The following is a 25,420-nucleotide window of genomic DNA, read 5'->3' as shown; positions in this document are numbered from 1 at the left end:
TTTATGGTCAACAGCATCAAAAGCTGCACTGAGGTCTAACAGGACGAGCACAGAGATGAGTCCACTGTCTGAGGCCATAAGAAGATCATTTGTAACCTTCAATAATGCTGTTTCTGCACTATGATGAATTCTGAAACCTGACAAACTCTTCAAATAGACCATTGCTCTGCAGATGATCACTTAGCTGTTTTACAACTACCCTTTCAAGAATTTTTGAGAGAAAAGGAAGGTTGGAGATTGGCCTATAATTAGCTAAGATAGCTGGGTCAAGTGATGGCTTTTTAAGTAATGGTTTAATTACTGCCACCTTCAAAGCCTATGGTACATAGCCAACTAATAAAGATAGGTTGATCATATTTAAGATCGAAGCATTAATTAATGGTAGGGCTTCCTTGAGCAGCCTGGTAGGAATGGGGTCTAATAGACATGTTGATGGTTTGGAGGAAGTGACTAATGAAATTAACTCAGACAGAAAAATTGGAGAGAAAGAGTCTAGCCAAATACCAGCATTACTGAAAGCAGTCGAACATAAAGATATGTCTTTGGGATGGTTATGAATAATTTTTTCTCTAATAGTTAAAATTTTATTTGCAAAGAAAGTCATGAAGTCATTACTAGTTAAAGTTAAAGGAATACTCGGCTCAATAGAGCTCTGACTCTTTGTCAGCCTGGCTACAGTGCTGAAAAGAAACCTGGGGTTGTTCTTATTTTCTTCAATTAGTGATGTAAGATGTCCTAGCTTTACGGAGGGCTTTTTTTTATAGAGCAACAGACTCTTTTTCCAGGCTAAATGAAGATCTTCTAAATTAGTGAGACGCCATTTCCTCTCCAGCTTACGGCTTATCTGCTTTAAGCTGCGAGTTTGTGGGTTAAACCACGGAGTCAGGCACTTCTGATTTAAGGCTCTCTTTTTCAGAGGAGCTACAGCATCCAAAGTTGTGCTAAATGAGGATGTAAAGCTATTGACGAGATAATCTATCTCACTCACAGAGTTTAGGTAGCTACTCTGCACTGTGTTGGTATATGGCATTGAAGAACATAACAACCCAGCACTACCCTCACATACTTCACTGCCACTCCAGACTTCCTTATACACAGGAAGTTTTGGTGAGTAAAATTTACTCTGCTCAGACAACATTTGATCCCAGTCTAAATACAGTCAAATATGCTCTATCACGGGGCTAAATCAACTCAACATAGTGCCAAATCAACTCTTATTGGAGTAAAACCACTTGTATTGACTAGACAGTGTCACCAACTGGATGGTCCGCCCTAAAACTCGGTCAGTCCTGCCTTCACTGCTCATGCATCATCAGCCGTGGTTCACTGATTAACATATTGTCTCTGCTTAAAACTGCACTCCAGTCATCATCTGTCTCAGCGACAGATATCTGAAGCTTTTGTACAACAATCATTTCCACATTATTTCATCAGAAAAGGCAGAGGAAGCGATCACAGTGCCACAGCTACACGAGCTGCTAACTGTTGTGTTCAATGACCACCCGTCATTTCAAAGCATCACGGAATATCGCCTTATTTCTGCGTAAACTGACTTTAGAATGATTTAAGAGGTTTTATCTTGTCATCTGATGGTTAATAATCCCATTAATCCATTTGATCGCTTTGGGTGAATAGACTCCGTCCACAGAGCAGCTGTGCTCTAAAATGGCGCATGTGCAGTGGAGGCAGGGCGGGGGGGACCATTCGGTCAGCGACACCAGTAGAGCTGATTTCACTCTACAATAGTGTTTTTTGCTCTATTTAGACTGGGATCAAATGTTATCCCAGCAGAGTAAATTTTACTCAGCAAAATTTACTATGTACAATATCAATCAATCAATCAATTTTTTTATATAGCGCCAAATCACAACAAACAGTTGCCCCAAGGCGCTTTATATTGTAAGGCAAGGCCATACAATAATTATGTAAAACCCCAAAGGTCAAAACGACCCCCTGTGAGCAAGCACTTGGCTACAGTGGGAAGGAAAAACTCCCTTTTAACAGGAAGAAACCTCCAGCAGAACCAGGCTCAGGGAGGGGCAGTCTTCTGCTGGGACTGGTTGAGGCTGAGGGAGAGAACCAGGAAAAAGACATGCTGTGGAGGGGAGCAGAGATCGATCACTAATGATTAAATGCAGAGTGGTGCATACAGAGCAAAAAGAGAAAGAAACAGTGCATCATGGGAACCCCCCAGCAGTCTACGTCTATAGCAGCATAACTAAGGGATGGTTCAGGGTCACCCGATCCAGCCCTAACTATAAGCTTTAGCAAAAAGGAAAGTTTTAAGCCTAATCTTAAAAGTAGAGAGGGTGTCTGTCTCCCTGATCTGAATTGGGAGCTGGTTCCACAGGAGAGGAGCCTGAAAGCTGAAGGCTCTGCCTCCCATTCTACTCTTACAAACCCTAGGAACTACAAGTAAGCCTGCAGTCTGAGAGCAAAGCGCTCTATTGGGATGATATGGTACTACGAGGTCCCTAAGATAAGATGGGACCTGATTATTCAAAACCTTATAAGTAAGAAGAAGAATTTTAAATTCTATTCTAGAATTAACAGGAAGCCAATGAAGAGAGGCCAATATGGGTGAGATATGCTATATCACAGCTCTTGTCTTGACACCCTGTCATAAGCTTTCTCTAAATCCACAAACACATAATGTAACTCCTTCTGGCGTTCTCTATACTTGTCCATCAGTACTCTCAGAGCAAACATTGCATCTGTGATGCTCTTTGTCAGCAAGAAACCATATTGATGCTCACAGAGCTTCACCAGTTTTCTAAACCTAGCTTCTACTACTCATTCCCATATGATCATGCAGTCGCTGATCAGCTTAATGCCTCTGTAGTTACCGCAGCTCGGAACATCACCCTTGTTCTTAAAAATAGGGACCAGTGCACTTCTTCTTATCTCCACTCTTCAGGCATACTCTCACTTTCCAAGATTTTATTCAACAATCTGGTTTGAAACTCCACTGCCATCTCTCCTAGACATTTCCATGCCTCCACTAGAGTGTCATCTAGACCGTCTTTCCACTCTTTATCCTCATCATAGTTGTACTCACTTCATCCTTACTAATCTTTTGCACTTCCTGATTTACTCTCTCCACATCAACCAGACTTTTCTCTCTCAAATTTTCTTCATCAGCTCCTCAAAATATTTCCTCCACCTTCTCAACACACTCTCCTTGCTTTTCAGCATATTATCATCTGCATCTGCTACCACCCTAACCTGCTGCAAATCCTTTCCAGCTCTGTCCCTTTGTCTGGCCAATTGGTACAAGTCCTTTCTCCTTCCTTACTATTCACCTTCTTGTACAGCTCACCATATGCCTTTTCCTTAGCCATCTTTGCCATCTTTGTTCCACTGCCAAGTCTCCTTGTTTTCCTTCCGCTGTTCAGATGTCACACCCATTACCTTTGTAGCTGTCTCCCTCACCACATCTGCAGTATTTTTCCAGCTGTGCAAAATTCATTCCCCTCTATCCAGTGTCTGTCTCTCCTGCTCACTGAATTTCACACAACAGTCTTCCTCCTTCAACTTCCACCATCTGATCCTTTGTTGAGCTCTTGCCCACTTCTTCACCTCAAAAGTTAGCCTACCACTGCATAAGAAAATTAAAATGTTTAAAAACAGTGTTCCTCTGAGATGGATTGGAAGGGAGTTACATATTTCTCCCTCTACAGTGCACAATGTCATTAAATGATTCAAGGAATCTAGAGGAATTTGAGTGTGTAAAGGGCAATGGCTCAAGCCTAAGCTGAACACCTGTGATTTCTGATACCTCAAATGAATACTGCATCTGGAACGTCATCCATCAATAGGTGATATAACCAGGACCATTCAGTCTGTTATCAGTAATATGTCCAAAAGCCAGAGTCTGTCATGGCATGGGGTCTCATCAGTGGCCTTGGCAAAGGTAGATTACAATTCTGTCATGGGAGAGATTTTAGAGCAACATATGCTGCCTTTAAAAAGACATTTTTTCCAGGGACATTTATACATTTTTTGAGAATAATGCAAAACCACATTCTGCACGTATTACAAAGGCATGGTTGCAGAAGCACAGGATGCAGGTACTGAGCTGGCCTGTCTGCAGCTCTGACCTATCCCCAGTAGAGAATGTGTGGAGAATTTTAAAATGGAAAATGCAATAACAATGGCACCATCCTGCTGCACATCTGACATGTGTGCAGGAAGAATGGAACAAAATAACACCTAAAATTCTTAAAAGAATGTGTCATCTATGCCAAAGTGTCCTTTAGGTGCTATGAGAAGGAATGGCAGCATTATGAAGTTGTAAATGCTTTCACGCCCAACATTTTTTGGAATGTGTTGCAGGCCTTAAATCCAGGAGTGGATGTATATTGACGAATGAAATCAAGTTGACCAGACAAAACATAAAATACCTTGGGCTTATACCATTTGCAATGAAATAAAAATTAAAGTAAATGCATCACTATGTTCATTTTAATTTGCAGTTTCCATATTGTCACAACCTTTTCTGATTTGCAGTTGTAAACTCGTATAATAAAAGACAGCTATTAGAGGTTATCAGCTCAATGTTTTATCGCATTATAGGTTTAGCATTATTTCAGTTAACATTTCGAGTTAGTGGATTTGCGGTTATTGAAACAAACTCTTCAGGCTAGCTGAGACCATCATTGATTTGCAGTAATGTAATCTATTCATTCCAGTGATTAGATTAGAACTCCCACCATTCCTATTGGTGTAAATCATTGTAATAATGATGTGACCAACAGGCCATCTGTGTATCAAAAATTATGCATTTGTGAAAACTCTAAGATCCACACACTTATTCAAACAACAAGCACTGCTTCACCGACTCGCAGCTATGCATGTACAGATACGCACATGACACTTCCTCTCTACCCCCTGCCTTATCCCATTCTCCCCTGTGTTTTAATCCTACTTGTCGGTAATTAAAGCTGAGCCAGGGGTGGGCCTGGACGCAGCTATCTGCAGGCAGGGGTTTGACTATAAACTGGATTTATAATGGGAAAGTGGTATTAAAACTGACTGCCCCCGCTGCTAGCATCAATGAGCCCATCTCTGTTCCATAACAGGATTTGTCCTCTGCTTTATTACAGAGGGAGGCCTGTCTTCTAAAAGGCTAGATATCCAGGCCAGCACATTATACGCTGACAACACATTCTCCTCTCCATCACTTCTAACCATTGCAGCACATAGACTCACCTCAGAAAATGATAATCTTTGTGTTTTGCATTCGACAATGATTAAACAAAATGAAAAATGTTATGAAAATTTCAGTTACAGTGCTGTCAAACCATTTGTGTTCCCTTGAACTTATATAAGTTTGAATAATTTCAGTGACATCAAAAAAAGAAAAAAAAAATCAGGCTTCTTTATTTTGAAATTTTTATAATGATGCTGTTTTGTGAAAATTAATCCCTACATTGTGACATAAATGAAATAAAAATATTAATGCTATACCTCTAACTATAAAAATTAAATCATCACTTTCGCTGCCAGTTTTCTTTAGACAAGTCATGGGATGGAAACATGAACATTTCCAAGTCACAGAATAAGTCTTCAGATTTCTTGTATGCAAATCCTAATGTGCATACAAGAAATCTGGTCAAACCTTGGTTCAAGTCTCCCATGTTTCTTCTGGCAAACTGCAGATAAAACTCCAAGCATGTACAGTATGGCCAGGTGTACAAAATGAGCACATTTAAATGCCAGTAAGTCCTACATAGACCCTGAGGTCCATTGGTGCTGGTGCTTATTTCTGGATTCCATAGTGTGAAGCAGATCAGGGTCTACAGCCGTCCTGGAGGAGATGCCAGTCTAACACAGATTACTTCCCCCAACCAAAGCCAGTACCCATTTACACTTGAACTGGGACAATGCAGATGTGGTGTCTTGTCCAAAAGACACAGACAGGTAGCATATCCGGGAATCAAATGCAGGTCTACATATGGTCCACTTTATCCCACTGAGCTACCTGCTGTAAATGCAGTTTCCTCTTGCTGTACTGATAATGTTTTAAAAAATTCTATTTAACATGAACATTTCTCTTTTAGACACAATCCCGAAGAGTTAACTGTGGTGTTATCTGGTTTGAGGATAAAAGAACATCTACATGTCATCATAAACCCCTCGAACTCTCTTTTTTTCAGCCGGCTGCACTCCAACAACCTCCACTGTGACTGTCACCTGTCCTGGCTCTCTGATTGGCTCAGAGCCAGGCGGGGCTTGGCTCCATTCACCCAGTGCATGGCCCCTGCCCACATGAGGGGTCTGAACGTCCCTGATGTGCCAAAAAAGGATTTTGTGTGCCACGGTGAGTTGATGCACTTCACCTCGCAGTCGTGACGTAATTTAAACGACAGCGTTACAGAGAGGGACGCAATAAACCTCACTGACCGAACGTTCTCAAATGCATCATTGTGCATCCGCATTGTTATGGTCACATGATGTAACACCTTCAGTTAACTGACGTGTTTGTAAATTTCAGTTGAGCTTCATATTTCTTTATTTTAGGTCAGTTTTATGAAAGTGATCTAGAGTTGTTCAGCGATATCCACATAATGCATATTATTAAGAATTGAATTCACTATTGAATTAAATAGTATTGGCACATGATACTCCTTATAACACTGACACAGACATGCACATCAAAGACAATGCAATAAACTTAATGATCATTATTGTAGGTGGTATTGCTATCGTCTCCAAACAGCACAGCATTGAATTTGTAAGAGAGGAAGAATTACAGCGTGTAGACAGTGTAATCAGCTAAAAGCATAGTATAAGAGCTGTGCTGTTATCAGCTACAGATAGTACAGTGTTTATAAGTCTCTGATTCAGCTCTCTGTGCTAATAGACTGTCACGCTGCTCTCTCTTTATTAGCCTTTAGTGTAGTTTTTCTCCCTTCGCTGGCGATACCAGACCTGCTCTTATTGCACTTTTTGCATTTCTGATCACGTAGATGTCAATAACTGCCTTCTTTCTTTTGTTTGATATTTTTATCACTATGATGTCATAGAAGGTACACTTTAGTGCCAGTAGTGTAACACACAGGGAACAGTGTGATGTTAAATGTTTAATTTAATACAGTCATAGATATAGTTTTTTTTTTTTGAGGGTTATATTTGGGGATAGTTTAGTGACAATAACAATGCATTTGCATGTTTTTTTTTTTTTGCCAGTGTGGAAAATTTAGTTTTGTGTGTAAGCGACAAACTGTTTTGGGGAGGTATACCCCCCAAAACAGTTTGTATACAGGCTTGCCATCCCTCCCACCCAGTGCTGTAACTGAGTGTAGCATTAGGGTTGTGCATCTCTACCTTATAAAATGTAACCATACATATCTAGTTACATAGGCTATGATAAGATTTACAGACTTTGCTTATTGCTTGATGTGATACAGTGTAATCCTGTACAATTATTTATTTAGTGTAGACATTGATTTTCCATTAGAAATGAGAATAAGCTACTTCTATAAAAGTGCCATTGCATACCTTCAAGTAAGTTCATCTTGTGGCCATGTAATATCACTAAGTCAGCATGAAGATTCATTGCACTATCACAGTACTTAATTACTGTTTTGCAGATTACAAACAACCAGACTTTTGTCAAACCTCCCATTCTTCTTACACAATCCACATTTCATCCAAAGTTCTGATATTAGGGTTGATGGTAGTGTATAAATCCTGTTGGCTTTGTTTGGCTGTGTTTTGTTTTTGCTTTTTTTACATAGCAATGCCACACTAACATTACTGTGACATATCTTGCAAGGGTCTTGTGGTAACGTTTGATCTTCTACAAGAGTTTGAAGAGCCTATATGGAATTAGCCGCATAACAGTTTCACTCAGCTCACTCAAATGACCAGTTCAGAGCACATTAAAATTACTTCAGGGGTCTTTGTATCAATATAGTCTTATCTGTTACTTTAAAATATTCAATTTGCATCTTGTGTGCATCTGTTTGTATTAAAATAGCATTTTCTTTATGTTTAAAATTAACTCTTAGAGCCCTAACTGCGCTCTCCTGCATCCTGGTCAATGATTAATTGTATATCTATTAATAGATCATATATTTATGGAGTGTTGTAGATGAATATTTGTGTCACATTCTTAAAGCTATGATTGTTCTGAATATTTTGATATGCAACATATGGACATTACAATATAAGAAAGTACATTAACAGGGGAATATTTTTAGGTATGTTAAAATCAAGAAATTACCCTTGGAGCTCTAAAGTTTAAATATCTGTAAAGAACATGAGCATTGTTGGACACACATTCATGAAGCTTCACATTCATGAAGCTTCACATTGATGAAGCTTCACATTGAAGCTGAGTATAATTTGACGTGGAGAATCTAAGAATGCATATACAAAATTATTCTTATTATTGGTAATCATCTGAGTTTACTTGTGATTACAGACACAAGTAAAGTTTGCAACCACAGCTGCAGACACAGTGTCTACCATCTATTGTGTGTGGATCATCTGCTTGACCGCCAATCTTATCTTTCATAAAACGCCAGCATCTGCTTGACATTTCCAGAATGTATCATGTTGTGTATCTGTGCTTTGCCCTCTGCAGGTCCAATCCAGACGGAGTCGAGGACTTGTGTCCCTCAGATAGCAGTGTGTCCACCCAGCTGCAGTTGCAACAACAATATTGTGGACTGCCGTCGCAAAGGACTCACTGATATACCAGCGAACCTCCCTGAGGGCATCATGGAGATGTAAGTCTGTCAAAACTCACTTTCCTTAAATGTTACACATGTTCACTGTGTGGGTAGAGGTTTCTTTACTCCTCTCTGACAATAATCTGGATATGTTTGGGTTTTGGAAAAAAAAAAAACAAGAAATTTGAGGCTGTCATCTTGGGCTTCAAGATATTGGGCTTTGATATTTTTCATAATTTTCTGACATTTTCTGGATACGACTAATGAATTAATCATTAATCTGGAAACAAATCTACGGAAGCGTATTGCATTCACTGGATAAAAACATTTTTGACCACTGATCTCGTAATTATGAGATCTTTTCTCGTAATTACGACATCAGGATCTCATAATTATGAGAAAATATCTCATAATTACGAGAGCTTTTCTTATAATTACGAGATCCTGATCTCATAATTATGAGATCTTTTCTTGTAATTACAAGAAGATTACAAGATTACAAGATTACAAGATTATGTATAAACTTCCGTACTTCCAGTCCGTCAGCACAGACGTGAGCTGAGCTCAGCCGATGATAACACACTATAATCAAACACAAAGTGTGGATTTTCCCCCTGAAGTGCTCCCGGATGAATGTCCAGGGAGGAGCACGGGGCGACTTCCAGCTTTCACTCACACAGACCCACCGACCACTGAGGGACACAGCGGGGCTCACTCCCACCCGGGCACATGCCAGTCTGTGTGCCCGAGCTGTGCCTCGCCACGCTGGAGGAGTTTCATTCATCCAGCAACAGTTAAGTGGGAAATCCACACTTTGTGCGTGCCATGGTGTGGATCACAATGTAGTATCGGAGGTTACAAATTGGCCTATTTTCGATTATGACTCGGGCATTCTCATGCTTGGACTGGAAGTACGGAAGCGATTACACACACACACACACACACACACACACACACACACACACAGAAAATAAATAAATAAAAACAATAGCTTGATCTCATAATTACGGCAACGTGGAGCATAATTTCTTGTTATAACGTGATAATTTCTCGTTATAACGTGAAAATACCGCATCATGAAATAACATGATAATTTCATATGACGAAATAACGTGATAAGTATCACGTTATAACATGATAAATATCACGTTATAACATGATAAATATCACATTATAACATGAAACGTTTCACGTAATTGCATGATACTGAGCCAAATATATATTAGGGCTTGGCAGCTCAGAGCTTCCATACGTAAGAAAGAGAGCGACGTCCAGCACGTCAGACTGGGCTTTCCGCCGGAACAATCCCAAGGACTTGAGATGCCTGCAGTGTTGACATACTAATATTAATATCATCCTCATTTTTAAGAAATATCAGTATTTCCCAGTGTCTTAGACCGAGAAGGTGGTAACAGCAGATTAATTGCGACAGCACCATCATGCCCGCTGATTATTGAGGAAGCGCGCATACGGGGAAGCTGGAGACACCTGATCTCGTAATTACGAGATCTTTTCTTGTAATTACGAGATCAGGAGGCACCTGATCTCGTAATTATGAGATCCCAATGTCGTAATTACGAGAAAAGATCTTATAATTATGAGATCTTTTCTCGTAATTATGAGAAAAGATCTCGTAATTACGAGATCTTATCTTGAAATTACGAGATCAGTGGTCTATTTTTTTTTTTTATCCAGTGAATGCAATACGCTTCCGTACAAATCAAAAGACTAATTGATAATGAAAATAATTATTGGCTGCAGCCCAATGAAACATTTTAGGGTTTGTTTTCTGTCATTTTGTGTCTCAGAAAGAGGAAAAGCTGTGTACGAGAATTTCTTACATTTTTTCTATGATTGCCTTTGAAATTTTTGGCACTTTACATCCTTTATATACTGTAATTGTGGGAGGAAAAAAAATCAACTATAAATTAAATACTTTGCATGACAAAATATTTTCATGCCATGTTGAAAGTTACTGCTACAATTTATGTTTATGATTTACTGGTACATCAACCAAAAGAAATTTGGCTACTCGAAACATAGTCAATTGACCAATGCAAAAAAAAAAAAAATAAATAAATAATAATAATAATAAATCATTAGATTAATCATTTACTTAAATTATCATCAAGCGACTCTCACACAGAAGGCACCAAACACATGCCAGCACTAACCAGTATTGGTGGCAAGTGCTGGCGTGTGTCCGGTTAGTACAGCACACCAATGGTTACCACTAGCATGCCACGCACACGCTGGCACTTGCTCCCAATACCGGTTATTGCTGGCATGTTTAACGGAGCATGTCACCTTCTGCATCCTGGCCAGTGTTTTATCAACTTTGTTTAATCAGCAATTGTGGCTGATAGTGGTGAGTTGGTTAGGGAGTGCTACATGGGCCTCTAAATGCCACAAACATGCCATCTGTGTGAGACGGGCTTCAGTTAAAGGACAAGTACTGTGACATCAGTTGCTCAAAACTAACTCAGACAAATTCAGAAGCTTGCATGTTGTCATGACTGATTCATCATCTTCCACTGAATGCTGTAGTTCCAATAAAAACAAGAAATCTTTTGTCATGTAAATGATGATCCAGATGATACCAGTGCCTCGCTGCCACCAGCAAATTGTTTAACTTCAGTTGATGTCAACACGAGCCCCAACAGAGTCAAACTTTGCAGGAAACCACATTTCAATATGTCATCTCATTCCTGAGATACGGGCAATGAAGTATTTTCAGACACTGACCTCTGATTTGACTTTGACTTCTGAGTTTTATATGCCCTCTTGTTCTGAGAGAGCGGTCCACTGAGTTCATCCACCAAGTTTGATTGTAATTGCTCTTCGCATTTTGTAGATACAAACACAGACAGAGAGACATGACCATCACATCCTCTTTCAGCTTTGCAGCGACACCAACAATGTTTACAATCTGCTTTTACATAAAACAGCAGAATGAAAACGCATCAAAAACTGCATCTGCATCAGAATGAGACAAAAGCGTACCTATAAACATAATAAATAAATAAATCTGTCAGGACATAAATGCTGAAGAGAGAAGACATCACCTCACATGAAAGCAAGATTTTAAAAACAGGGTTTTTTAAAAACAGATTTAACCCTCTGGGGTCCGAGGGCATTTTTTGGACAGTTCACTCGCCTGGCATAAATGTGTTATTGCTGATAACAGCTCTCCCTGTATCCCACAATCAAGTTTTATGTCTCTTTTTTGTCAGGACAACCTGTGCTTTCAGAATATATATGCTTTTGTTGTGTTTTATAAGTGTAATAAAGGTTTACAAACAAAAATAAGAAAGAAAAAAGAGAAGCAGAAAATCATTTTCCACACACATTTATTCAAAACACACAGCAAACTAGAATAAACAGCTGTCTTGACACTTTATAAAGGTAATTTCAGGTCTTGTGTGAAAGACTGTACAACAAAAAGGTTCAAACAATAAACACAAATGCACATTTTGAATAATATATACAAAATGGTCTATGCGTTTTTTTTTTGTTTGTTTTGTTTTTCGTCTTCATCTCAAAGCAATTTCTGTTTGCTACTACACAAAGGTTACAACACAAACTTCTACTTCTACTCTGTTTTGGACTGTTCTGTGCTGCTCCTAAAGCAGCTTTCACGTGAGATTGTCATCAGAGGCTCTCCGTCTGCTTTCACTGATCGCTGTGCGTAATGGCGCAGGGCGCACTGAGTATGTACTCATTGGAGCACCCAGGGGGCTGTTCAAATGGGCCAACTAGTAACATATCACTCCTGAAAAAGATCTTTGGCTTTTCACGTGAGGTGAATCTGCCCGATGATTGGATTTTGTAAACCCATGTGACGGTTAACCAATTCCGACTGGACACTCACATTGCGCACGTCATCACACAGCTTCTATGAGGAGTACAAAGATGGCCGATGGCTGGCTCGAAAGTCTGCGGAGTTAACTTTTCAGCAAAAAAAAAAGTATGTTTCTATCTCATATCATTAAAAAGTTATTTATAATTTAGTAAAACATGGTCTTAGTGTGGTCAATAATGCTAATTTCTACCCAGCAAGTCATGTGACACTAAAACATTCCAAATGAATGGTTAATTAATGGCACTTGCATTGTGATGGAGCATCAACTATGACATTTTGGCCATGTAGTGCCTTTTTCAGGGCATAATCCAGCATCCAGATGCCTCAGTGCTCAGGATGTCAGTGTTTGAGTTGAGCCAAGGGGACACCAGTGCCGCCACCCCCCCCCCCCCCCCCCCCCACACACACACACAAAATAACCACTTGTTACAACTAAGCTATAAAGCACGTCTGAATCCACGACATGTAGAACCTTACCTCTGGAGCAGATGGGCTGCAGAGGCAGAAGACCAGTTTGGGTGTCACTCCTGTTGGCTAAGAACAGGAACCTGAGGCTTCATTGGTCATGAGCTCACATTACTTGGTCAATGGAAGTTTGGAAAAATGTCGCCTAGTCTGGTGTTTCTCGATTTCTGCTTCAGTATTCAGATTGGTGGCCAAAACATGGCTTAAAGAACATGAATGCATGGACCCATCGTGCCTTGTAGCAGCAATTCAGGATTTTGCTGCTGTTATGCCAAATGCATCATGCAGTAATGTTAATATTGAGCACAATCTCTGAAGGACGTTTCCAGCATTTTGTTGAGTCAGTCACTGAGGCATTTCTGTACCCAATGAATTGGCCAGTGAGTGCAGCTCAGAGGGTCGTGTTTGATATCTCTATTGATTGCAGTCCCTTGTTTGTTTGTATGGAGGACAGCTGCTTGATTGCTTTTTGAGTAAAGAAGCAATTCTCTCGCACAATGTTGCATCGATACTTCCCCAAGGGTGTGAAATGCATGCCCACCCATTCAGAAACACGTGCAAGTGGTTGCACACAAACTAGTGAGCATGCAGATATGCAGAGGCAGCGGTTTGTGATACACAAAAAATCCATTCTTTACACCTACACATTTTAGGATCTGATTCTGGGAAGGTCAGACACACAATCTGCACTGTGAGTCAGAGACACCTACGCGTAGCCCAAAACCGGCCCTATTTTCATGGAGGCACAATGGCCAGTGCAAACAGTGTGGTGATAAGGTGATGTTTTCCTGGCACTGCAACTGAGTTAGAGCATCTGTTTTGTATTTTTGTGCCAGTGCAGAGTGCAAAGGTTGGAGGAGAGGTGCAAACATGGGAGTTTCATTCAAATTAGGCAGTATAATGAAAGATTTTTTGGTACTTTGGCAGAATTCAGGATATAGATGTTGTGCAGGAAATATGTGTCTGTTCCTGGAGCAAAGTTACATTTCCAATGAAGTAGTATCCTTATCAGCAATCTTCATTCCACTGTTACTGGAGATTTTGTTATGAAAACAGGAGCGGAGGGATTCGCCACGGAGCCGCTAATGGCGCGGAATGAAAGCACCTCCATGTTGGTCTCACAGGACATGTTGTGGCATGCCTAGATCTTCGACAATGTCTCGGATACTCACTCGACTGAAAAGCCACCCAAAGCCGTCTGAATCTTCCGAATGGTAGAAGAGCTGGGCATGTCCCGTGAGACTTCCAACATGGAGGTGCTTTTTGTTCTGCGCCATTAGCGGCTCTGTCCTGACGCGCGAATTCCGCCGCACGTCTTTCATTACAAAATCTCCTGTAAGAGTGTAATGTGCCGAAAAAGTGCTACGTCCACCTCTCTTGCCATTTCTCTGGTAGTCAGATGACGTCCCGGATCAACACAGCGTTCACTTTGGAAATGATCTGGTCGTTTCAGCCTGTCATGGCCGCTCGAAGCGCGGCGCGCCCTCAGCCGCTGTGGGCCGTCTTTAATCCGGTTGTAATGCTCCTTAATCTGCGTGATGCCCATAAGATCTTCATCGAAAGCCATCTGAATTTTCTGAATGGTTTCCACCTGGCTGTCTCTCACAGTTTCTGAAAAAATTTTGATGCAGCAAAGCGGCAGTCGCTCAGCCATTTTCCTGACAATGAAAATCTGCCGAGGGGGCTGGACCACTCCTCCCACAAAGCGTGCTCACAGGCGAATGACGCAACCGACAGGCGTGAAAAAACTCACGCATGCGCACGAAGGTTCAGGCTTGGCTGATGCAATCACACGTGATTCAAATCCATATGGTTTTTGCAAAAAATAAAAAGGTCGGATAGTTTTCTAACAGACCTCGTATAACCATACCTAAAATGATAACATTTCACAAAAAAGACCACTTTTAAACTTTGATGGCTTCATTATTTTTGAACTAGGCCATATACAACATTAATGTTTGAGTTCAATGGTACGACTAATTCATGAGGTGAATGCATGAAAGAATTTCTTCTACATTTTGAAAAGAATTAAAAAACATTATTTTTTATATGACAGCTAGAATAGATCCGTGTCATCTGATATTTTATTCATTTATAAACAACAGAAAAGGGACTTACATTTTGGTGTGCATCACTGGTGCTTTGACAGTTCAAATCATGTCAGAAAGTTGTCCAGGTTTTCATCCTAACTTCACCTCTTCATCCTAACAGTTTCATGCCTCCAGACGGCTTATGGCATAGTGGATTTTTTTATTTACTTTTTTGTGTTAGAAGAATTAGCACTGTCAGTTAGCTCCTTCAAATCGACATCCGTCAGGAAAACAAACTCCGCCTTGTTTAGCTTAACACCACCCCCACTAGTGTGTGCGTGTGTGGTCTGCATACGCAGTGGTTGTGGCGTGCAATGGTACAAAATGGATGGAACCAAATTTGCACAGTAAATGCAGCACAACACAAAAGGGAACACTCATCCATGTTACGTGACATACACAGCATCAATCAAATGACAAGGATCCACTCAGCTGTTATATAAAACAAGTTGACCTGTTTTATATAACCATGAACCATGACCATGACCATAACCATGACCATGAACTCCACCCTCTGCAGAAATAGATGTGAAGAAAGAAGAATTTTACACTATACCATTCACCAGTTATTTCACTTTAATGAAAAATACAACGCAAAATATTGGCATAACTGTAAGAATGACTGAAGTTTCAGTGTCAGCTGCAGCCTAAAAGTCACCCTTTGTCTTTTTTCTGTAGACTGCAGGATTCTTCAGCATCATGTGTGTTATTCTGCACCATCGTGAGAACAGTATTATTTCTTAGAGAAGCAACTCTCCATTTGGTGAAATATTTTCATTGCACACATATAAACACGAATATAATAAATGTTGCTGCTGGAGCAAGAAACAATACAGTGTAATGGGATGGTGTACTGTCAGTCCTCCAATGAGGACAAAGTCCACCTTCTGTGTGCTAGCGACAAGAATCGCTGCCAAATATGTGTGTGCATGTGTCACTGTTTGCATCGCTGCACCTCCAAGTGTGTGTAAGACTCTCTTCAGCTTAAATTCAATTACAAAGTAATTTTAACAAAACTAGTTTGTCTCATTGCATTTTACATCATTAGATCAGAATGCACTCAGCTTATTGTGTCGTCTTCCAAACCCCACGTCTGAGCTGTTATTTCCTTACCCACAACCCATCATACTATTGCTTTTTTATTTTGCCTCTTTAAAATGTCTTTATAATACCCTTTGTTATTTAGTCTCTAAGTGTCTTTGTCTCTCACCCTTATTTACGTCCCTCCAGATCTAATTTCAAACTTGTGTGTGTAGATTGTCTTATCTTGTCAATAGCTGTGCATCCTTGATTTATTTTGACCCCCAAAGTACAAATAAGGTGTTGTTAGCTTGTAGGGGTGAGATGTGGAAATTTAGACATGGATATGCGCCAAGAAACAGTCACCCACAAGGGTTCTGTTACACTGAGTGCCATGGCCACGTAAGCATTTAATGTAAAGAATGCAGTTACTGGGTAGCAGTGACAAATTGATGCAATAAATTCAACCAAAGTGCATTTAATACCTGCAAATGCGATCAAAACCTGGGTGAGTCCACATCATAAATTATACTGGTGACTGCGAGGGAGCTTACAGGACAGATAAACATAAATGAGAGGAATGTTACACAACAAAAGTAAAAGAGCTGTAAATATGTCCCATACTGGCAGATGGATGGATGGATGGATGGATGGATGGATGGATGGATGGATGGATGGATGGATGGATGGATGGATGGATGGATGGATGGATGGATGGATGGATGGATGGATGGATATGTGAGTGGATGGGCACATAGATGGATGGGCAAATAGAGTGATACACAGTGAGTGGACAGGTGGATGGCTGGATGGATGGAAACATAGAAGGGTCGAGAGATGGGTGGGTGGCTTTATGGACAAATCAACAAATGAGTGGGTGGTTGCACAGACTAGTTAGATGGACAAAGAGACAGAAAGATGGGTGGATGGACAGATAGATAGACCAACAGACATAGAAATGCCCAATACATTGGCCATCCTGTGACACTGGTAAGACATAGATAGATAGATAGATAGATAGATAGATAGATAGATAGATAGATAGATAGATAGATAGATAGATAGATAGATAGATAGATAGATAGATAGATAGATAGATAGATAGATAGATAGATAGATAGATAGATAGATAGATAGATAGATAGATAGATAGATAGATAGATAGATAGAAAAAAGCATAAGTAGGAGAGAAGACATATTGATCAGTAAATCATTTGTAATCAAATAATATGAATAACATTAAGACTTTACAAAAACATCATGAAATGATGTCATAATTTTCCAAACAACAAATTTTCCATAGCTTCCAACCAAAAGTACTAGAGAGGTGATCCAAAGCTCATATCCATCAGCTAATCATGTTGCAATATGGTATAAGTGACATCACGATTATATCATTAAAATGTCATGAAATTAAATCACTTTGGTCTGAAAAACATATTTTTCATGTGAATGCAGGGTATGCTTTGACCCTCCAATCCATTTCACTTCTTTTGCTACCTTGTCTTAATTTTTACACATTTTTTTTTACTTGTATCTTTTTTCAGCTTCTTTGCTTCCTCCTTTTCTTCTAATCTCATAGCAGGAAAAAAGCAGAACTGAAGAATGCATGAGCAAGGGCGATTGTGTTGCCTAAATCATCAGGAGACAAGAAACTAAACAACACGACATTCCCCGAAATACACTACGGGCTAGGTGCCTGCTTCTGATGGCTCCCCACATGATAATACAGTATTACTACAACTATGGTGTAATGAGTCTGCAGTCTCACATTGACAGAAATGCAATAAATTCCCTTTGGCTGTTAGCCTAAAAAAGTTGAGAAACTGAGAAAGTGTTCATAAATACTTTGACGGAATCTGAAGAAGAGAGTATTCTGGCTCCATCAATGGGATTTATGAAACACTGAGATAAAAATGGAGGAAATCAGAAGTGGAAAATGTGAAGTGTTGAACCAGCTGCCCCAAGAAAGCTGTGGTAATTTGTGGGTTTAAAGCTGTATTTCACTGTTGTTTAGTGTAACCAGTTAAATCGAGCCCGTATTCACTGAACACATCCAACATACCTGCTGTGCATTATGGAGAATCTCACCAAGCAAAAAGACCACATAGTCAATAATCTAGGTTTGTCTGCTGGACGGTAATGTGGTGCTCCCTGTCAGGGTGCAAATTAATAAGGAGATGGGTGGAGCTCGGCTCGCTTTGATAAGATATGGGCTTGCCTGGAAACAAGATTTGAAAATTTTGGGGGGATTGTTAAAAAATATTGACAATATGCAATTGTTTTCTAAGCATTTATAGTTTTTGGTATCATCATCTGCATGGATTATGTGCAAAATTAGGTTCTTCTAATGTATGATATATACATGAGGAAGATTTGTCACACATTCAACCTAATATAAAGATGGATGCTCTTCTTGTCTTCACCATCAAAGAGTGTTGGAGCAGTACGGCATTGTATGTGATGGGTCAGGTTATCCACAGCTTTTGTATGTAATAAAATGTGCGAAAAGTAACAAAAATTTCAGACATAACCCATGTACCGTATATTCTGGAGTGTAAGTTGCACCTGTTAAAAAAAGCCATTTGAAGAGGAATAACCCATATATGTCACACAGGAGTATAAGTCGCAACCTTTTCTTCTGTATAATCCACTCTATAATTTGGGGTTTTGTTGTGTTGTTTGTTCTGCAGTTTTACTGCACATTTTATTATTGGTATTTATTCTTGTATTAATAAAGTTTACTGCTTTGATTCCAATTCCTATATAGTCATTCTATTTATTTTTATTGTTGTTAATGAAAGCTTAATTTTTCAGTGTACAAATCACACTGGAGTATAAGTTGAAAGACCTCCGAAACTAGTAAGAAAACCAAACAAAACTTATACTCCAGAAAATACGGTAATCATCAGCCAGGATGGAGGCTGTGATCAAGTGACCTGAAAAAAAAAGGCAGATTGTGTATTCCTCCTGTTCATACTAATACTTACACTAGTTATTGAATGCTGGATGTGAAACATGGGTTGTACAAAGAAACTTTTAAGGTTACACATAAAATATTTTATGGTATGACATCATATAAACCTCTTCATGAGAATGAAGCAGCTTTGTTTTAGACCCCAGTGAAGAGAACCCCAATGAAATTGAAATGCAAACAAAAACAGGATTTATTGAATGCTGGTACAACTCAAAAAACCTCAACTAGTGCAAAACACGCTTGACTGGAAACAGGTACAGTTTTGGCACATGGGTGATCAGTCCAGTTGACAAAAATCTTTTTTTTTTTTTTTTTTTTGAGACAGTCAAGGGTTATCAAAATACAAAGTTCAGTAACTAGAAGTTTCATACCAAGTAATCAGCCCAAAACAGCAGGCACAATTCAGTATACCAGCAGGGCAGCAAAAGTCCGTAACAAGAAGTCAACATGGGACACTAGCCTAATACAATCTGGTGATGATGAAATGCTCAAAGTGCCTTTAAATACGTGAGTAACAAATCAAACCTGGAAGTACGGAAACACATGAAACTGTAAGGGCAGATAATATTTGCAATGGAGAAGAATAGCCAGATCACATGGAGAATTATACTAGGAGCAGAATAACACAATGAAAAAAAAAAGTTCAGGGACAGAATAACGTGGAGAATAACACCAGAAAACAGAAGAATGGGGAACTCAAACCAGACACCAAAACATCACCCATGACAGGGAATACATTGGATGGATGTTGATGAGGATTGGATCCCTTGTAATCAGCCTGGCCTGTTTTGATGTTTGTTGTTGTTTGTTGGTTTCTTAATACATGACCCATGTAGTTAGTGTGTATAAAGTTTTTACACTCTTCTCTATGTGATAGATAACTTTGCATTATCCAGTTTGATGAGGGCTCGATCCCTTGTAGGGAGCCTGGTGTGCTCGCTTTTGTTTCAGTGCATGTTCTCAGATGTTCTGGTATTTGAGCTATTCATACTGAAAAATACCAAATATACTGACTCTGCAGAGTATTTTTCAGGTGTGCAAGTAGGCCTATGTGCTTGCAGCTAAAAATGTTTCTTTACAAAAGTTGAAGTCAGTCCTCTCTTCGAGGTATGCACAAATCCCCCTGTTAAAATGTGAGCTCCCCAGAAGGCCACGGTATAGTTTGCACACTGCTCCCTGAGCCAATGCGCAGCATAATGACCATTTTCTAGAGAGCTGGCTTCATCTGTACTGATTACAGATTAGTTCCAAGTGAACATTTCACACTGTGGCCTTGACTGCAAAACCTGAACAAATGCGCTCAAACATTCTGCAGATGTTATATGCTGATTGGAGCATGCAACGTTTTGAACTTTTTGAAAATGCTTTTCCTCACTTTTTTGGAGAGTGTTGGGGAGTGCAAAATTAAACAGGATTATGCATGACATATTAACAATGTGAAATTTGTGAAGTGGGATTTTTTTTTAGGATAAATTTGATCTGTTAATTTAAGTTTTTAGGTTTTTGAAAGTCTTCTTCCAACTGACCTCTCTCTCTCTTTTGCTCTCTCTCTCTCGCTTTTTCCAGCCGTTTGGAGCAGAACTTGATTAAAAGTGTCCCAGCAGGAGCGTTTTCTACTTACAAGAAACTCAAGAGGATGTAAGTCTCTGTAAAACTGCACAGATGTGCACAGTGCAGATGTAAATGCTCGTATCATTACTGTATGCACAAGCTGACCTGAGCTCACATTGTTGGTATAGAGAGAAATGCAATGCAACACATTTTTTTCTACTGACACAACTAAAAGTAATATGTACTTTGATCCACAGCCAACCAGTAGCTTTAACTGATCTTTAATCTTTTTTACAATGATATAATGTACATAAGGGTAGCAGGTGCAGAGGTTAGCAAGCTTGCCTCCCAGAAAGGAGGTTCTGGGTTCAAGGCCCACCCATACCTGGCATAAAATATGGATGAAATCAACATGCAGCTTTATACAGATTTTCTGTGGCAAACGGAAGAAGCCAAAGGAAAAAAAGTAGGTAATGTGCATGAGAATACCATAACTATTAGCTCTGGGTACATTTTCAAGATAAAGACCTGGATTCAACTCCCATTCAAGCTACCTGTCTGTGTCCTTGGACCTGCATCATTCTACTCTACCCAGCTGTAAATGGGTACCAGCTCGGGAAGAAATTTGTGATGGATTGGTGTCACATTCAGAGAGAGTTGTAGACTCTCATCCACTTTGCTCGATGATATCCAGGGACAAACATCAGTCCGATGAGCCTGTCTTTCTTTGTTGTCAAAAACCTACTTTTGGATATTAAGTTCACCACATGGTGAGATTTTGTGCAATTCTATAGCTAAGTCTCATTTCAGGAGCTGCACCCTTCTAAGGCTGTATTTGTCAACTGCATACGTCATAAGTGGTGCAACTGGGCATTCCCATTTTAAAGGCTCCTTCGAAGGCTGCCGCTGTGTGGAGCCTTCTGTCCACTGAAACTGAAGAATACAACAGGTGTTATCTTTCGCAGCCCAAACAATCCCATGAATCATTGGGCGATTTGTTTTTTTTTTAAGACAAAATGGTTGGTGAATTTAAATAAAACAGCAACAACAACAAAATGATGCTTTTGGGCTCCATATGTACAAGTCCATCAGTGTTTATAAGTAACACGTAAACAAGTACAGGAAAATACTAAATTAGGGGTTATGCCCATTACACTATCTTGTCAAATGCAGCTGTCAAGGTTGCCAGGCAACAGGGGTAGGAACCGGAAAAGCTAAGCAATAGCAAAATGCTCAGTGGACTAAACCGTCTCAGCTCTCAGCATTTTTTTCCTTCCCCTGGCCTCCGCTGTCTCTGAAGTCCTAAAGCCTGAAGAACTTCGTAGGACACAGCCTTTATAATTGTACAGACCCTGAAACGGGACACAGCTAATATGACAGAATGGCAGCCATTTTTCAAGACGGCAGCCATCTTGAAAATGAGAGTGGCCTATGTACAGCGAAGCTGCCAGTATTAAATTAAGACTATAACGTGTCTACATGTGTCCACTCTTTAACATTAAGACCTTTTGAGTGTTAACTTTTACATTGACAGTGCAAATTTAACCCTGACAGTGTTAAATTAACACTTCAGAAGTGTTAATATGACTCTGAATAGTGTGGAAATGTAAACACTTTCCAAAAGAGTAATTTATTTTTAATATTTTACCATTTGAAAGATTGGCTAGTGCACGCTCACAGAGGGAGTTTTACCTTCACCTCAGCAGACCTGTTCAATAACTCTTGCAGCACTGAAAGTCAATGACATGAACGATACTGAACACACCAGCAGGTTCTCTCGCTCTCGTATCACTTTCCCTCTCTCTCCTGCCTTGTCGTCACTCTCCCGTTTACTTCCACATTCAGCCGCTCATTTTTAACTCGTGCCCTTTGCCTTGACCTCTGCTGCTGTATTCTCTTGTGATCAATTGTCAGACAGTTCGAGGACATTCACGGACTGAACCCCATTACTGTGTGTTGCATTAATGCACTTACTTTCCCTCTCCTCCCCTCCTCCTCCCCCCTCCCCACTTCCTGTCTCCCTTATCCTCACAGTGATTTAAGTAAGAACCAGATCTCTGACATTGCAGCTGATGCGTTCAGCGGCCTTCGCTCACTCACCTCACTGTAAGTACAGCACACGTGTGCGTGCAGTCACACATCCAGACAGGAAAGTAATTCCAGTCTGACGCATTTTAGCAAATAAAAATGTGACGTTGCCATCAGTGTTGACAACCGGAGCACGATGCTGCAGACCGTGCACATATGTATCGTATGCGTCGGCGTGTCGTTGTGCAGCTTTGCAAGCACTCAGCATGCATGTTCGCTGCTGAGGGCGAATGTGATAAGAACATGAAGGACAGTTTAATTTGAATCAATCACAGAGCAGGAAAACAAGATGGACAAGAAGGGGGCAGACAAGGTGAAGCCTGGTGAGCGTTAAGACTGAACACCCAATCACAGCCGCGCCATTTTTAACAGGAATGTCAACCGAGAGGCCAGCTGAGGCACGAACAGGAATTAAATCCTGCACCTGCAATTATTTTAATGTTTGGCAATCAACAGTAGCACTTCTGATAAAATAACTCTCCTTAGTGTGTTTTTTTTCCAACTCTGTCAAAGAAAAAATATAAATGGAAATGTAACTAAACAAATGAAGCTCAACAGCCTTTTTTAAAAGCACACTACAGTATAAAGTTTGTTTCTTTTTCTTCTGCTCACTGAAAATAGAGAGTTGAATATCTGTGATGTCCTCGCAGAGGTTGGGAATAGAAACACCTCACACAAACAGTAATCACGATTGTCAGTCTTTGCACCCTTTAGAAAAAGTGAGATGGATTAACAGTAAAAAAGATGACATTTAAATATTATGTTGACTGAACATGATGAGTGCATTCAACATGAATGAATCATTCCAGGTGCATATAAAACTAATTTGTGCAAACAGTAAGGTTTTGGGGTGAGAGGGATGGACTGATGGACTCTAACATTATTAGACTGTAGTTTGTGGTTTTAAGTGTTAAACCAGTGCCTGAGTTTGTAATGATCCTGGATCATATGACTACCATACTGGCATAGTACGAGGTCTCTTAGATAATAAACCGACCCTTTTATTTATTTTTTTAACTATATGGATTTGAATGACATGCGATTACACCAATCATGCTTGAACCCTCGTGCGCATGCGTGAGTTTTTTCACGCGTGTCGGTGACGTCATTTCCCTGTGGGCAGGCCTTGAGTGAGATGTGGTCCCGCCCTCTCAGCTGAATTCCTTTGTTTCACACGCTGCTCGAGACGGCGCGCGTTGCTTTATCAAAATTTTTTCTGGACCTGTGAGGAATATCCGAGTGGCCACTATTCGAGAAATTAAGCTGGTTTTCTGTGAAAAGTTTAACGGCTGATGAGAGATTATGGGGTGTTTCTGTCAGTGTAAGGACTTCCCACGGAGCGGGACGTCCTGCAGCGCTTCCAGGCGCTGTCGTCGGCCTGTTTCGAGCTGAAAACATCCTAATTTAAGGCTTAATTCACCCAGGACATCGTGAGAGAACAGAGAAGATTCAGAAGAGGCCGGCATGAGGAATTTATGCAGACATTCCACTGTTTAAGGACATTTTTTTAATGAAAGACGTACACGCAAATTCGCCGAGTCGTTTCCGTGACGACTCGGCAAATCTGTGTGCGCCGCGACAGGAAAAACACCTCCGTGTTGAAAACCATTTGTAGAATTCAGGCGGCTTTTAATGGCTTTCAACAAGTGAGTAACTGAGAAATTGTTTAACAGCTTGGGTATGTTCCAACTTGCCCGTTAAGATTTCCAACGGAGGTGTTTTTCCTGCCGCGACCCCCCGCGGTCGGGTCCAGCCCGACATGCGACTCTGCCCGCACGTTCTTTCATTACAAAATGACCGTTAACAATGGAATGTCCGAATAAACTCCTCATGCCGACTTCTTCTGAAAGTTCTCTGTTCTCTGACGACTTACTGCGTCAACAGAGCCTGAAATGTGGAAGTTTTCAACTTGAAACGGCGAGACGCTGCCGCCTCGAAGCGCAGATCGCTGTCAGGCGCCGTGGACCGTCCTTAAAGCGACATTACCAGACCAAAATCTCTCATCAGCCGTTAAAATTTTTACCGAAAACCAGCTGAATTTATTGAATGGTGTCCACTCAGTTGTGCCTTACAGTTTTGAAAAAATTTTTATCAAACAAAGCAACAGTCTCTGAGCCATTCCTAAACAATGAAAAAAATCGACGAGCGGGTGGACGACTCCTCACTCAAAGACTGCCCACAGGCGAATGACGTAACCGACAGGCGTGAAAAAACTCTCGCATGCCCACGAGGGTTCAAGCATGTCTGATGTAATCACACGTGATTCAAATCCATATGGTTTTTGAAAAAAATAATAAGGTCGGATACTTTTCTAATAGACCTCGTATAGTTCTACGCTTTTTACTCTTTTAATTCATTTTATTAGGAAACAGAGCGTGCTGCAGCCTCAACTTTACTGACATTTTGGGTCTTTTAGTGAAGCTTAGGGCTAGTGGCTGGCGATCACCTTAGTATTTCTTGTTTTTCTTGTTGTTTAATGCTGGTAAATTATACTGTATTTCTTGTCTTTCTGATGCCTGATTCTGTTTTTTCTCTGTTTAAGGTGCAGCTCCATCCAGAGATTGGAGTTGTATTTGTGTTGAAGATCCTCCTGTCCTGTGCACCAACAGCATTTCCTGTATATTTGTTTTGTGAATTATTCTGTAATTTATGGCTGTAGCATGGCCCAAGCAGAGGGTCATCCCTT

The 25,420-nt window shown here is 40.2% G+C and overlaps 1 protein-coding gene across 1 annotated transcript in view; it reads left to right on the top strand.

The window, feature by feature from the left end:
- The window catches only part of slit3 (slit homolog 3 (Drosophila)), a 713,397-nt gene that overhangs the window by 508,058 nt on the left and 179,919 nt on the right, over positions 1–25,420 (top strand). Inside the window, exons 8-11 of the mRNA XM_034181986.1 lie at positions 6,159–6,322; positions 8,594–8,738; positions 20,662–20,733; positions 22,681–22,752. Of these exons, the coding sequence (XP_034037877.1) occupies positions 6,159–6,322; positions 8,594–8,738; positions 20,662–20,733; positions 22,681–22,752 (453 nt within the window). The remainder of the gene's footprint in view (positions 1–6,158; positions 6,323–8,593; positions 8,739–20,661; positions 20,734–22,680; positions 22,753–25,420) is intronic.

Source organism: Thalassophryne amazonica, chromosome 11, assembly GCF_902500255.1.
Source record: "Thalassophryne amazonica chromosome 11, fThaAma1.1, whole genome shotgun sequence".
NCBI lineage: Eukaryota > Metazoa > Chordata > Actinopteri > Batrachoidiformes > Batrachoididae > Thalassophryne > Thalassophryne amazonica.
This window is presented reverse-complemented; position numbering and strand designations above follow the sequence as displayed.